At 30.2% G+C, this 17001-nt stretch overlaps 1 protein-coding gene and 1 non-coding gene across 17 annotated transcripts in view; both read right to left on the bottom strand.

Annotated features, from left to right (window-relative positions):
• The window catches only part of SLC4A10 (solute carrier family 4 member 10), a 242430-nt gene that overhangs the window by 87822 nt on the left and 137607 nt on the right, over positions 1-17001 (bottom strand). For 6 of the 16 annotated variants that reach the window (XM_039855402.1, XM_039855404.1, XM_039855399.1 and 3 more), the window contains 2 exons: positions 13061-13249; positions 4347-4438 (listed from right to left, as the gene is read on the bottom strand). In XM_039855402.1, the coding sequence (XP_039711336.1) occupies positions 4347-4438; positions 13061-13249 (281 nt within the window). Of the gene's footprint in view, positions 1-3256; positions 3347-4346; positions 4439-13060; positions 13250-17001 lie in introns of all 16 variants that reach the window. The other 10 variants (XM_039855396.1, XM_039855393.1, XM_039855394.1 and 7 more) reach the window with 3 other exon arrangements.
• Positions 1780-1882, bottom strand: LOC120597509 (U6 spliceosomal RNA). Its single transcript, XR_005651393.1, has one exon. It is a non-coding gene; the product is annotated as a U6 spliceosomal RNA (small nuclear RNA).

Raw genomic sequence — 17001 nt, 5'->3', positions numbered from 1 at the left:
CTAATATATCATCAATTGATATTTGTTATTTAGAAAAAGCACTAAATACATAGAATTAAATTCCAGGATTAAGAAATTTATCTTTTCATTTTAAATACAATATAGTTAAATAATATATATATGGAGTAGCCATTATATTATACTCATTACATTGTATTATCCTTGAAGTAGTTATATACTTGGGGGTAACAGATTATATAATATATTATATATTATAATATAATTATATAATAATATAATATAATTATATAATAATCATATAATAATATTATATGATTATAATCATAATATTATATTATATATTATAATCATAATATTATATGATTATTATAATTATATTATAGTACTCAAATAATATAATTATATAATAATCATATAATAATATTATATAATAATATATCATATAATAATATTATATAATAATATATCATATAATAATATTATATGATTATTATATAATTATATTATTTGAGTACTATAATATAATATTATTATATGATTATTATATAATTATATTATAGTACTCAAAACTATATATTATATTATTCCTGGGGTAGCCCTATATTTTTGTATTTTTGTTAATATACAATTCATTAAAAATCTTATTTGGTAATTTAACTACTTTTTAATATAACAAAAGATCACATTTAAGGACCATAATTTAACCTTTTATAAAATTATAAATACCTAAAAGAGCTCTGAGGAATTAGGTTGAATTATATCCCTAAGACAACCCTCACGTAGGCTTACACACTCAGAATGAAAATAAAGAACCCTGGAATTTTGTGTTCCTCTGAATAGGACCTAAAAGAAATCAAGCTATACTCTTATGGATCTGGATTTCCACTTATGTTTCTGGCATTCCAGACCTTTATGCTAAGAAGGAAAAGATGCTTTATTCTGGGTATTTGATGCTTAAGCTGTGGGTGAGAAACAGTTATAGCTCTAGGGAACAAGGTTAGACAGAATATCATGGTGGAACTGGAAGTGTCTGGACAAGCTACACACTAAGATGTGAAGGCGATACAGATGGGACTTGAGGAGAACTGTATAAGTCTTAAGCCCATTACAGAAAGCACAAGAAAATTAATAGGGATCCTCTGGGGAGAAATAGTGTTGTGACACTAACCAGTCAGTGATCTTGAGCAGCTGTCTTAATCTCTCTGGAATTCAGCTTTCTCACCTTTTAAATGAGATTTCTAAGCTTTCCTAGAGTCCCAGGATTTAACGATACAACTCTTTGTACTATGTTTCACATACTAAAGATAGATGCGGAAGTAAGTTTTTCTTTCATAGAAGATAAGGTGAAGGTTTCTTTGGGTCATTTGAAATAAAAGACATACCATCAATATTTGGGAAATACTAAAATAGCCATCCTCTACATGTCAGTTTAAAAAACAGTGACAAAGATGTTCTGACACATTTGCTTTTTCAAAACATTAAAGGAAGCAAAAACCTGACAACTCAGATTGTATTCAAAAACATTCCTTAAATGATAAATTTGGTGGGTCTATCCATTGGAAGGGATTAAACTTGTTGACCAAATGTAGACAGGGTATACAATCAATTCATATGAATAAATGGATTTCTTTTACTTCATAATGACTTGGGATTTAAATAGGTGTGGCTTAACTTGAAAGCAAGATATGGCAAAAAATCAAGGGCACCATTTTTACTTTTTATGAATAGCACTCCCTGAAACATACATTTTATAAACAACGATGGGAATGGCACTCCCTCAAATTGTGGAATGCCAATGCTCATCCAAAAAGGTGACTGAATAATTTGGCAAAGTTAATTTGCATGTCATCCTTGCTTAGGGGCCATGCTAATTTTCTCTGTGTTATTTAAATTTTAGTATATGTGCTGCTGAAGAGAACACAAATGAAGATTTTTTTTTACTCTTAACATCTCAAAATTCTACTGGGGTTTGAAATCTATATATTAAAACTTAAAATATTTAAATGAACAAAGTAACCTGGAGATCAGCTGAGCTGTGATTAATTTACTAGCAAACTGAAATCATTAGGTTAAAACATCTTATCTCATGTACCTACAAAATTTGGCACTAAAATTTGTTTCCATAATGATGGATTGTGTTTGTTCTTTCCAAACTCCACTCAGGTTATAAAGTAAGAAGTGTTACTTGGTTGTTCAAAAACATTCCACAACTAAAGGCTTAAATTATTTTGAATCTCACAAGATTAATTCAACAAATACATCCCAAATACTGTTCAAGGCACTAGATCCAGTGGAAAACAAAACATATTAAATTCTGGTCTAGTACCTATTTCTGACACTACTATTTCCAGTAATAATAATGATAATGATAATAACAATAGCCACCATTTATTAAATGCCTACCACATTCCCAGAACTCTACAAGGCTCTCCTTATATATTATCTCATTTTATTTTCACAATAAAATTATAAATAGGTATTATTATTCTTATTTTACAAATGAGAAAGCTGAAGTTCTGAGAACTTCTCCCAGATGAGATAGCTTATAAATGCTAGAGTTACGATTCAAGATCTCATGCTCTTTCTCAAAAGCCATGTTCTTTCCAATGTGCCATGCTATGGACAGGAGACTAAGGAATATAAATGGTTCGCACTGAGTAGAAGGTTCTAGAAATTTAACTTGCCTATTAAAAGATGAAATGGACGAGTGATTGGAAATGCAACAGGAAGAAAAGGATTAAAGAAAAGAAAATCTATTTTTCACTCTTTTATAGTTCTAATTGTTTTGGGGGGACTTGAAGATAAGACTATTGTCTTCAACTGGCAAATTCATTTGCTTTCAAATGTGATGAAACATTTTTGAAGCTGCCAAAGTTAGGTCAGACAACTATAGGCAAAATGATATGGAGATGCAAAACTCAGTGTCAAGGGGTTATAGCCTTAAAAAAAGTTAAAAGATAATTTATTTGAAAGGATGTGATTTATTATCATTGCTTTCTAGAATGTTAAATTTGGCCTTGTTGTACTGTTAATGACTGCATAAATAAGTAAGCAACTTATGTCATTGCATTTAAGATATTGTTTCAAATGAATAGTATCAGAAATTAAATGTGTGGCAGTTTGCAACAATTTTATTCCAACTTGCAGATGAATGAAGATGTAATGCTTTAAAAAGATATTTTTTGGAACAGCAAATGGAATACATTTTAACTGGCTTAATGTTTGAATCACATGTCTCCATACAGTGAAATCAGCTTTGAACCACAGTAGAAACACAGCCCGAGTATACCCTCACCTCTCTCTCTTGCTGGTGTAGAGGTCCTTTTTCATGCCTTTGTTTCATCCCACATGGACTAGTATGCCCCTTTTGTTGGCCTCCCAGTCCCTGCACGCATAATTAACAGACTTAAGCTGGTACACCGTTCTCCCACGGAGACTCCACCAGGCACCAGAGGGAGAGCATGCACATGACTAGACCTATACCATTTAGGCAGAGGGATTCTGAAACAGCAACAAGGAGCTGATCGCTAGTAACCTTTTCAGAAGCTTGAAGCAGGTAACTTCCTCTACTGCTACCTCCCATTCCCACCACCTCCCACTGTTATAATCATTGCCAGTGCTAAGGGCTTTATGAGAAAACACACACACACACGCACACGCACACGCACACGCACACGCACACGCACACACACACGAGTTACTACTGTTTCAGCCACTCAGGTATAGAGAATTTTTGGTTTTGGTCAATATTTAAACTGCTCTCTCCTGTTTAAGTGTTAGTTTGCCACAGCCTACAAGAGCACATATATAATGTCCGAAATTTGCTAACCAAAATCACATTATTTTCAGACTCATTATTTTCTTAGAATAATTCAAGTAAATGATTCCTTTTAATTGTCTCCAATTAGATGGATCCCTCAACAGTAATTCTTTATTATGTTTTTATTTAAAACTGCTCAGTTCTACTATGTTCTAGTGTTTTCTTACACTAATGCCTTTCTCCGATTTATGAGAATGAAGCTTAGTATTATATGATTTGCTTTTCCACAAAGAGAGGAAAAATGATTTTTAAAAAAACTAGCAAAGTTTTAAACAATAAATTTCCATTAAGTTCTCTATGAAGTCCAGTTTTTCTTTTTACTGGAAGGGATACATCATACCAAGTGGCTGAAACCTAAAGACTACACCTCAAACTTACACATTTGGTTTCATGAATAAGTAAAATGTTACATGTAAATGTCAATGCTAACATGATCTATAACAATATCAAGCTTTGGCTAAGTAAAACAAATGTGCATGCAAAAAAATGTGTCAACACCTCAACATGGGTAGTAATTTCTAGTAATAATTCTGCAGTTACTTAAATGGAAGGAAGAAAAGCTTACCTTACTAAAGTCAACAGTGCTGTTTTCTCTGCTCACATCATTTTTATTTTCAACACAGGCTGGAGCAGACTGTGGAGAAACAACCTGACCTGCTAAAAGAGATTGTTATTATAGAATACAAACAATTACTTACATAATTCTAGATATATTGAGTGAAATATGAATTAAACTAGACTAACATAGGTTTCTTAATGGGTTTATGAGGTAAGCATGAAGGGACAATATAAATAGATCTATATCAATACAAATATTCTTATTTTTCAGTTACAGATAGAAATGGGAGAATTCAATCAAGACAGTGAAACCAATTCTCAGATCAAACCTCTACAACTAGATAGGTATTCTCAATCAAGAAAGGTTACCTAAAAAAATCTTTAAATCTAATCATGGTTTTGAAACATCATTGATTTTTACATTTCATCCAAAACTGATGACATATATATTAAAAAATACAATAAAGACATCTATTATGATTTAAGCTCAGGCTGAAGAATTTAAAGTATAGTTTTTTTAAAGTGTTAATGTTTATCTGAAAAGTACATGGCACATTTATAGCTTCTACTGTATCTGAAAAAACAAACTAATGAGAAAAAATTCTTTGACAATAACTTTTAGAGATTTCTATATGAGAGTTTCAGTTAGAAATACCTATATTTCACACAGGATGAACACTGTGAATATGACTTTATGATTGTCACGATTAGATTACACAGGCATACTGATATTGGTCTACAGAGTCAAGATCAATAAACCTGAATGGTATTAGTTTTCTATTAACACTAACCATCAACTTAATCATTTTGTCATCTTTACCAATCACAGGGAAGATTATGATATTAGTTAAGTAGAATTAGAGCTGGGAATGTTACAATGGCTAACAAATTCCATTATTCACAAATTACAAAACAATTTTTCTACTGCAATTTATCTGTAAGCTCTCCATATTTAGCAATTAAGTGACAAAAATGAACAAGGTTTGCTTAATTTCACATGTATCTGTCTTTTTCCTTAACCTTGCCCCATCCTTACTTTATGACTTTTGCTGTGAAATGAGTGATGACAACCCAACTTTGAAGCCTTGATCATATTTTTGGTAGCTCAGTGACTTCAAAATATTGCTCCTCTTATTCTCATCAATCTTATACTTCAGAAATACGCTCTCTTGTCCCTCTCTGCCTAGTTCTTCTCTCTACCTATCTAAATCCTAACTTTAATAAAAGTTCACCTTTAGTCTCTTCTTCTCCAGTGACTGCAGCGTAAACTCATCTGAACTCCTCTAAACTACTAGTGCATTTTCAAATAAAACCTTTTCTTTAATTCTCTCCTGAAATCCCTTTTATTTTGTTACCTAGAAATTACCAAGTATTATTTAAAACACTGATAAATTACTAATGTACTTTAAAATATTACTAAATATTTTATAAAATATATTATAAAAATTTCACTTTCTAAATTATTAATCTTCTCAGGCAGGGGTCATTTATTAATAGACACAACTTTTTATGGTTTAAAATTGTTACATTGCCAGAGAGTAATGAGCTTAAGATTCTGCTAAAACTGAAATATTTCTTTGCTTTCACTAAACAAAGTAAAATAATACATTTGATGAAGATTGCTAAAAAAGACTTTTTAAAGCAAATTCACCTCAAACCATGTACACAAATTCTGATTATAGCATATTTCAAAAAATATATATAAACTTTAGAGAAATTGAAGACAAGCGGCATCAATTATGCTCATTCTCCCATTTCTAACTGCAATGTGCAGCTATGTCTGTGAACTGTTCATTAGCAGCCATTTAATTTGTCATTCTCAAAATAATAACTGTAATTTAAAAAAACCTTTTACATAATGCATTTGTGCTACTAACAGATGTCTTCAATCACCAGTTTCACATCATTGCTCCATATTTTCATGAGTTAAAACATTAGATATATTTAAATCTAAATTTACTGAATGTTCTGTAAAATTGAGTGGTGAAATTCAAGGCATGAAAAACTTTATTAAACATATTTCTGCTTTCTTATAATAATTTATTTCATGTGGTATAAAACTATATGAAAGAACAATCATTTAATTTAATCAGCAAATACACACAAAAAGAGAGTCAACCCAATGCAAAATCAAGTTTGAAGGAATTTAATTAGATAGCAAATATGGCATAATTTAAAATTGAAGAAATCGAATAGCCTATGTTTTCAAATATATACTTTAAAAGCAGAGCATTTTATAAATTACCTTCAGCTCATGTGATATGTTTAAAACATTGGCACTTGTATTTTTTTTTGTAAATATCAGTAGATATGGAGATTTATCATCCTATGATATTCTTATTCATAACAATGAAATGTTTATATTACCTCATAAAATTGATAATTAGGAAGAGATTTGAAAACTATTTTCTATGAATATTTTAAGTGATATAAATAATGACCTGGTGGAGAGTATTTAACTAGCAGGAGACACATACTAGATGACAGTAAATTCCTTGCTAGTTCTAGATTCTGGATATGCACATAGTACATAGAACGTATGCCCATGCAAGAAAGAGAAAAATGTATAGGTATTATTATTTAAAAATTTAACAAGTTTGGTTTGGATTATTTAAAAAATTGAGGCCTTTAAATAAAACTTAAAATTTATTCGCTATACTTATATCTATCTATATCTATCTATCTGTCGATTATCTAACCAATCTATCAAACTAAAATCCACACATGAATTATAGTCTATTGAAGTAATGGAAATCTCATGAATTAAAATAATTTTTGTAATTCTATTATCTACTATAATCTTTATCTGTCTAAACACTAATTTCTTTTGTTTATTCCAATTATCGCTGTCTTTCAGAAGAAAATGATGGGCTTGGATTTCAAAATGACTCATTAATTCAAATACTATTATATAAGAAGAATCAGTACATTTAGATTTTGAAAGAGCATCCCTTATTTTTTCGCTGATGTCCAAAACAATACTAGTTAATAGAATGACAATTTTCAGGTACAGGATTTTACCTTGAACCAGAAGTGAATATGTTTCTTTAAAAAATAACAAAGAATCTGCTAGGATATTTCCCTCTCCAGGACTTAGCACTCCATATACATGTGGAAGCTTTTATAAACACAATTTTTTATGATAATTTGCCTAATCACTATGCTACAATGTTTGTGAACATAAATCTTTTTGTCTGCTTCTTCATATCACAATCACTTTGCCCAGTGATCACTGTTCATATTAATATATTCCATAAGTAAATGTCATTGCAATGTTTAATCACATTTGGTATGAAGCATGAAGATGATTGTCCAAAAAAATATTTTTAAGAAATTTATTAACAGTAATCTTATTATGTTGAGGGTAAATTATTTCAAAACTGATGAAAAGTGGACACCATTATTAGTATGAACTAGTTAGTATTCATGACTATTAAATATAAACATTTGATAAAATTAATATTATCTTTATATATTTACCATATATGTTTATTTTTCCAATACTTAAATTCAGAGTTCCCCATTTTAAATCCAAAATTCTAATATATGTTATATATTTTATCAATTAAAATACATATTACATAGTATTCATATTAGCAACTGCTTGAATTAATTTTCCTTTGAATCGTGAATTCATTATTTTCCTCTGGACTTCCATGTGGGGATCATATGTCAGTCAGATAAAAAGATATTATAGACCATGTATTTTCCTGAGGCAAATCATGAAAGATGTGGGACAAGCGTAGGAGAAAACTGAGAGTAATTCAAGTGAACACTGACTAGAAAATGAAAACTCTGCCTTTCTGCTTGGTACTCCATAAATTTTTTACTATGTCCATTGTGAGACTGGCATAGACATTTACCTCATCATAAAGTTGTGGTGAAGAAACATGAGATTAGTACTATTAATTAAGTAACATCGGTATCATTAAAGCATCCCATTAAGGAAACACAACTGTAAAACATGTTCTCAAAAAATCTGTTAAGTATCATATTAACTCAGTTAAGTCCTTACTTATATTTGTCTTCTTCTTTAAATAAATTACATATGTAAATATTGTCAAACAGTAGCCTTTAAATTTCTATTTGGCCTAATTCAAATCAATAGGACAATAATATACCACTTAAGTACATCATTATTTGCTACTGCTTAATCCACTGAAAATCATGTGTAATAGAAGGAAACTGGGATGAAGACATGGAGGTACATTACTATTAACCTAGAGACCAAGCTGGTTTACACTACCTCAGAAACCTTCAACGCATTTAGAGTACCCAAAGGGTAGGAGATGAGGAAGGTACAAAGATGAGATGAGCCTGTTAGAGACAGACACAAGACAGAGCAAAATAAAGAAATATAAAGATGAATGACAAAGTTACATACATGTGCAACAATACATTTATTCATGGGAATAGAAAACATGAAGAAAGGAAGGCTAAATATTTAGAAAATGTTGATTAAGTGAGCTATACTTCGAAAACATAAAAATATGCACATAATTAAACTTGGAGAAAAATTAGTATGCCTGAAAACAATTAATGCAATTAAGAAATAGCAAACTTAAACACATCATACTAGAAATATTTTTGCTGTTAAAACCTAGTCTTGACAGTGCAAAATTCAGTAGCAACAATACAGACTCTGGACAGATCCATCAGTTGTGTCAATATGTCATCTTGATTTTTTTGGAACAATAGAAAATACCTTTGTTATACAATGTTTAATTCTGTCATCTACATGAATCTTTTAATATGTTTTCTCTCAAGTAATTCAACAATTATTGCAGATTTTTTTCTTCAAAGATAGAACATTATGAGGGATAATTTTTAAACTCTTGGTATCTTACTTATAAGACCACAGTACTTAAAAACTAAGAAAGCATATAAATATTTAAACACACAAAATGCATTGTGCATCTGAAAATAAGAAGTCCAATATTTATAAAAGAAGTGATTATAAAGCAATAAAACTGATTTCCAAAAGCCATAAATAAAAATCGTTCACAATACATATGCACACATTATTTTAAGGGCTGGAATATATGCAGGTCTAAAAAGTCTACACATATTCCATCCTTGTAAATCTAAATATTCTCCAGTAACTTACGGTTTTAAAAGATTTATGGTTTTAAAATTAAGTCAAAGACCTTCTCTATAACTCCTTTCGAGATCTTAAATAAAAGGTACAATTGAAAGGTATTTAGGATAAGAAGGAGAAAATGTATGTGAAAAAAAGGAATTAGAGTTAGAATTTTAGTAAAGGACACAATGGAATGAAGGCATCCTACACCTAAGGAAACTAAGGGTCCTAAATTATTTTTTAAATATAAAGTTTATCACAAGGATATTAATATTTTATAACAGATTTGTAATCCAAATGTCTCCAAATATAATTGAATACATGACCTAAATGATAAATACAAATCCTGATATATTTTTCTTTCTAGATCACTTAACATGGAATTTTTATTTTTATTTTTAGAAAGTCCTTCTAGTTTCAAGGTATTTGATATATTTACTTTGAGTACTTCCCATTCGTATCCTTTTCACGGTTCTAATGTTAAAGAAGATATTATTTTTCTATTATTTTTTGCTGTTGTTTTGCCAAATGTAACTGTCACTTTTTATTGAAACATCAGAATCAGACATTTAATTCTCACAGTTTTGATGCTTAATGAAAAGTGAAAGTTAAACACAGCATGGTGGCATTAAAAATGCATGGTGAATCCATAGCATCCTCCTCTTAGCCCTTAAGAGAATGCACGCAACACCAAGAAAAAAATTATACCAAAAACTAGAATTGTATTTGGAGGTGAGATTGACAAATTATCACAAACACTAAAAAAGTTATAAACAAAGTAGTTTGGACTTAGGGAGGAAAGAAGCAAGGAAATCGCTATCTTATAAATCTAATCTGTAAAATAAGGAAGATCCACATTTGAAATTTAAATAGAAATACTTGAACCTTGAGACTACTACCAAGGTAGCATACTAAAGGAACAAGTCAATTAAGGAATTAGAAATTTAATTCTATATAATTCTTTTAAACTGCTTTACATAAGCATCAGTTTGTTTTTGAGGGAATTTTAATTGTTTTGCCTCTAAAGTAAAAATATATTAAACAAAAGAAGGCTTATTTCTATCCAATGCTTGAGAAGGAAAATGATTTCTGTTTCAAGTTTCCAGAAAATCCTCACTCTAATCTCTATTCTATAATCTTAAAAGTCAATCTTTTTACAGGAAATACTCTGTTGAAGAAATTTCTTTAGAAATAGTAAGAATATTATTATTCTCTTTTGTATGTCTTGAAATCCTACTGCATCTTTCTGTACTACTGCACAAAAAATTTAAATCTCCACTGCATATTTTAAAACAGAATGTCATATCTGTGTTTATGGCTATGAATTTCAATTTGTTTATTTATCTAGAGTTTGTCAGTTTTTAGAGTTCATAAGTAGATTGAGAACCTTAGTAATAAAGGTCTTTCACACTTTTTTTCACTTCTGGATAGGAGATTTATTTCTAAATTGGTGAAGTCTATACATATTTTCAGAATTCTCAACACACATAATTATGCAAAGTGTGTGAGGAAGCAAAACAGAGTCACAAGGAGGTGTTATAAGCCTAGGCTTAGAAAACTACTTCTGACAGCATAGTCTACAACAATACTTAATTGGATATATGAATCTTATTAGAAATGTTTCCAAGTTTTTACTACCCTACTCAAAAGGGTTTGTATATGTTCACATAAAGGTTAACTGTACAGATGGTGACAGAATCACTTCAGAACTACCTCATACTCCAGTTTTCAGAAAAACTAAGCAGTTGCCTAAAGGAGACAAAAGACGATCTCACAAAACTTTGTATCTGTATGTATCTATATGTGGACTTGTGATTCAAGGCTTTAATTCTATAATCTCTTTTTATGTTTAACAGAAGTATAAAGCAGTAACAAATAGCGTCCAGAAATACATGATATTATAATAAATGGTTTATCTAGTACCTTCTTCCTTCTAAGAACAAAATGCAAGAAATTTATTTTATAGCAAACATATCTCCAGTGAAATCTGAGATATAAATTATGGCTAGTTCATAGCCCAAGATCCTTGCATTTTTGAATAAACACATACCTTCTTATAGACATCTATTTTGTTGTCTGATTTCCAGTAAAAGTAATGAAAGGGGGGTAGAAGTTTTTTTTTTTTGTAATGTGCTTTCATTCACAGAGTTAATTCATGTGAATATTTTAATAAGGTCTTTGGAATCATGTAGAATTAAGCCCATAGTTTAAATTAATATCTGAGTCTATTTTCTTAATAGTATAATGCCAAATAAATACTAGTATTGCAAACATAGTGAAGTACGATATTTATAAGGTTTCAGAATATAAGAGCTTCATTTTGTCATTTTATGTATAAAATTTTAAAGCAAATTATGATTTAGAATATAAATACATTTTAAATATAAGAAGTGATCTAAATGAAGTTTAAAATTCTAAAGATGTTGAGTGGAATCTACAAATACAAATTGGTATAGACCATAAAGTGTTCATAACACTTTTATTGAATTTAATATATGCACAACTACATACTCTTCTAGGTAACAGTGATGATTTACATTCAGTCATTGAAAGGTCTTTAAAAATCAAATGAGTATTTTAAAAATCATTTTGCCATTAAAAACTGGTATGCTCTGAGACAATACATTTAACCATCTTCATTGATTTATTAAAGCATTTATTCTACTTGTTTGTGTACATTTGATCCAGCTGTATGAAAACTGGTAAAAATGCCCATATAAAGTAAAATCTGAAGAAAATTCATTTTCATGCATTTGTATTTAAGGTATCGCTGAAGCTTTTGAAAACAGAAGTGAAATTACATCAAATAATTCATGCTGACAATACACATACTTTAGTCCATTTGTGGAAATCAGAGTCTTTCTAATAAAGCATTTGAAATTACTTTTCATTAATATTTATTTTTTAACACTGGGAATTTTATAGCTGATGGAAATTTAACAAATTTATATTAGCTTCATGATTACTTCATTTTCCTTCACAAGACTAATGGAAAGGATGGATAATAAGAGATTCTTAAGTAACTTCTTTAGTGTAAATGATGAAGGGTCAAATGGATGCAAGGAGGAACGAAGTACACAGGAAGGATAAAATAGTCTTAAGCACAAACCATAAAAAGTGATGACTGTTAGAAACAATGATTAGTGTCATCTCTGTGGTGTGTGAAGATGATAAGTGAGATAGTTTTATGGACATTGAAGATGTATCACTGCAAACAGCAATGAGCATATGAACTGGAAATCAGGCAAACACTAAATGGTGACTATATTCATTTTAACTAAAAGACCATAAGTTAAAGCATTGCATTATATTCTCAAGCTGTGAGACAAAGACTAGGACCTTGCTTGGGGTGCAACCTATGTTCATTTTATGTTTGTTACATTTGAATCTATAATTTCTTATTAAATAATTTTCACTTGCATGCTTTCATGAGGCTTAAAGGAAACAAATTCCTGTTAGACTTTCTACAATTTAATGTTTGATAATAAGACTATGTATATATGAAATTGAACAATTTTACTACAGCAATCTGAATTTCAATAGATAATTTTCAAATAAAATATATTTTAAAGAATTTAGAAGTACTTTGATATTTCAGATACCTATAATAAACATAAAGAGTACAATAAAGAAACATTTACCATTTTTATCCATGGAATTTGGTTCTGATTGTTTTTTGCCAATATCAGCAAAGGAACGAACAATGGGAATTCTATTGGTGAGTTTTTTCTGATTCTGGTGGTGATGCTGTTTCATCAATGCCTCGTGGACCCTGTGGCGTACATCTTCATTGAGCTGACCTGAGCTCACTTGTTGGTCAAGGACCATATCTGAAGAAGGAAGGCAGGAAGATTAGCACAGCTTTCCTGTGGTGTGCCAGTAATGAACCACTGAGTCCAATATTCATATGCTAAATAATATTATTCACCTTAAAATAGAAATCAATTCTTTAAAAATCTCTAAGTATGGTCTCACAAACAGTTTATCTTTATAGAAATGATGCACAAGAAAGATGGGAAATTTTTTATTATAAACCATTCCATTTTAAATACGTAACGATCTCATAGAGTGTGATTCTTCAAGTGGACATAGTCATATTGAAAACAAAGTATTTCATACTTATATTTTAATACGGTTTTTCTCTCTTTTTTAGTAGAGAATAATTTCCACATTTCCTCTTTAAGCAAACAAAAGTCCATCTATAAAAATCTGATGCAAGGATGCTTAGGCATCTACCTAGTTGTTCGCATTTGGAGTGTAAACTCTTTCATATTGATATAAAGTCAGTCTTCTCAAACCTTACTTGAAAATATATTTATATTTTAAAAAGTCTTCTATAACTGTAAAACAAAAAATAAAAGGCTAGATTTCAGAAGGCTATATTTAAGCAGATTAAGATTTACCATATGCAATGTTAGAAATGCCTATAAAATAAGTAAATGAATAAAGGCATTTTAAGTGTCTTGGTAATACAAAGATCACCTCGATAAACCTCAGTATAATTAATCTGCTTTTAGATGATTGATCAAATGTTAACTCTATTTGATTTTTTGAGACTCTAAACCCTTATGTGAAGCAAGCAGATCACAATGAATTGTCTTCCACTAAAGATTTAAAACTTAGCAGAATTCTCCCTTATAAGCGATATTTTCCTTCAGTATGAAAGGGAAATAGACAAGAAAATAGGCTTGAGTCATTATATCACATTCTAGCTGTGTGATATTCTAAAGTTGAATAATCTCAGGGTCCTTATTTGTAAACTGGAGACAATATCTATCTCATATGTTGATGCTAGGACTAGACATAAGGCACAGAATGCCCGAATTGGAAGATCGAGACCCTCAGTGAATATTTCCCAGTACGAGATTTCCTTTGCAATTTTCATTAAGTAAGTATGGGTCCCTGGTTTGAATTTTATGGTTTTAATGTAGTTTTAATACATCCATCTGTATTTTATAATAGTATATCAAGTGGAGATAAAGTCAGGTTTATCAATAACAGAAAAACCTAATCAAACTAAAATAATGAATTATGTTGGTTCACACAACAGATCAAAACTAGGCTAGATTTAATTCCATTTTTCTGTGATTCTGTCAGCTTTCTCTTCCTCTAGGTGTGAGCTTTAACCTCAGGCTAATTTTCATTATTGTCAAAAAATGGCTGCCAGAAAAAAAACAAGGAAATACATATTTTTGTTCAAATCCATAGATTCTTTGCCTTTTTGTGACTTTTTCTTAAAAGAAAAGTTATTTTCCCCCTTCCCAGGAAAAATTTTCCTATGTCCAACTGACACAGCCCAGCCTATGTTGAGCCAGTCATTGGCAAAGACGACCAGCCTCTTTATGATTGGCTTGGACTTATCAAGAACTGCCCTTCACTCTAGAGTCAGTTCTCTAAACCAGAGGTAGACAAACATTTTCTGTAATGGGCCAGATAATAAATATTTTAGGCTTTGAAGACCATACAATCTTTGTCACAACTAATCGACTCTGCCTTTATAGCACAAAAGTACATGTACACAAATATGCATAGTTATGTCTCAAAAAAACTTTGTTATGGACACTGAAATTTGAATTTCATATAATTTTCATGTCACAAAATATTAATCTTCTTTTTATTATTTTTCAATCATGTAAAATGTAATAACCTTTCTTAGCTCATAAGCCTGACAAAATCAGGTAGTGGGCCATATTTGCATACAGAGAATAATTTGCCAACCTTTGCTCTATCACTTTGCTGTTTACAATGGAAAAGATAGAATGCAAGTTTAGGAGTCAGCTGTAATGTAACATTCACTATAATTATTTCCAAAGTCTCTTCCAATTCTGAAAATGCATATTAATATAGGATATTTCATCTATATCTAAGTTCTTTGGAGATCAGTAGTTCTAATACTACTAGATTCATTTGGAATAAAGGAAATGATTAATTGTCAGCATACATGAATTTACATTAAAACCTTGCTAAGATGGAAAATTGTATATAATAGATGAATTATATACTTCATAATGGGAGTTGTAAATCAGGTTATTAATTTACCTAATTTACCTAATAAACACCAAAGAGATACCAATGCGAGGCGGTTTCATCTGTAAGCCATGATGTGTATCATCAGTTCAATATTCTAATCAGAGTCAAAATGAATAATATAATAAACCATGCACATGGTTATGATTTTTAATTCCTACTAAAACACAGTAGGAATTTCCAGGCTTGAGCACTACAAAAACCTATAAGTCACTAGCTTCACAGTTTTTCAGAGATAAGATATTTTTTAAAACAGTTACATAACACAAAGCAAATAGGAAAAAAAAAAACATTCATCGGCTGCACAGTAAACTCCTCTGAGATATAACTTCATCACATAATATCTTCGTGAACTGGAAAGTTAATCATCCTGCTTAAGAATATGAATTATATGGAGGTGAGATTCAAGTACCAAAGGGAGTCAGATTCACTAATCACATTGTTCTCTTCACTACTATAACATATGTTAGTATTAACCTTGAAAAGTAGGAAAGGATAATAGACCATAATGGCTTTGGGCCCAGAGTCAAGTCCTACAATCTCAGCAGGCTATGATGCCTACATAATAGTCTTGCCTGCCAAAGCACAATGCCAGGATCTGGATGATAAAGAAACAGGAAGATAAAGGATAAATAGGTTACACTCTTCTAGCACTAAGCTAGCTCTGGAAAAACTAGTAGCATTCATGTAAAAGGCCTCAGAAAATGAAAAATTATTTTTCATTCTAATCAGGCAATTATTTTATCATGACCAATCCATCTTGATTACTGAATGAAAGCCTCTAGAGACCATGAGATTTTACAGATTCTATATAAAGCTCTGATTTCTTTAATGATTATTTTATAAATTCTTTGTCTTAACTTTAAAATACACTGGGGGAGGAATGGGAAATAGTAGGGCTAAATTCTATAGTTTTATTGATAGCACTAACATGAGTGGGTATACTAAAAATGTAAACTACTTTAAAATGAGAATACTTACTTTCTAGACCAAGGACAGTAATAGTACAGGCATGTTAAAAATATATATATATGACTATTCCTATTTTCCTAAATTTACAGATTACATTAAGTGGAGCAAATTATGGATTTTTACTTCAATAAAAGATTTTAGAGAATAAAAGTTATTTTAATGAGAGCAGTAACTGATAATCTGCCCAAGGTACTAACTTTGGTTTAGTTTTAATTTCTTACTCTCATTGATAGAATTAGGTAAAAATATATGTCCTGCAGAGAGACAATTTCCAGTATTCATCTTAACATTGCTGAATTTCAAAGAGATTAACATAGGCCATAAAATTGCCTATGATTTATATAAATAAAATTTAAAAGCATTTTAATTTAATCTCCACGACAGAATAAATTGTGGTAAGAAAATACATCTGGAGAATTTTGAATTTGAAAAGGTTAAGTACTATTTTGAAGGAAGAAGTTTAAATTTATTCTGAGTTCCTTGAAACATTGGGAAATAGACTTTTTAAAATTAACTTTATCCAAAAGAAAATCTTATTTAATTATACCAGAAATTCTTGACAGACCTGCCAGATGCAAATGGA

Source organism: Pteropus medius, unplaced genomic scaffold, assembly GCF_902729225.1.
Source record: "Pteropus medius unplaced genomic scaffold, Ma_sr-lr_union100, whole genome shotgun sequence".
In the NCBI taxonomy this organism is placed as follows: Eukaryota; Metazoa; Chordata; class Mammalia; order Chiroptera; family Pteropodidae; genus Pteropus; species Pteropus medius.
Note: the sequence above shows the minus strand (reverse complement) of the source record. Positions and strands in the feature narration are given on the sequence as shown.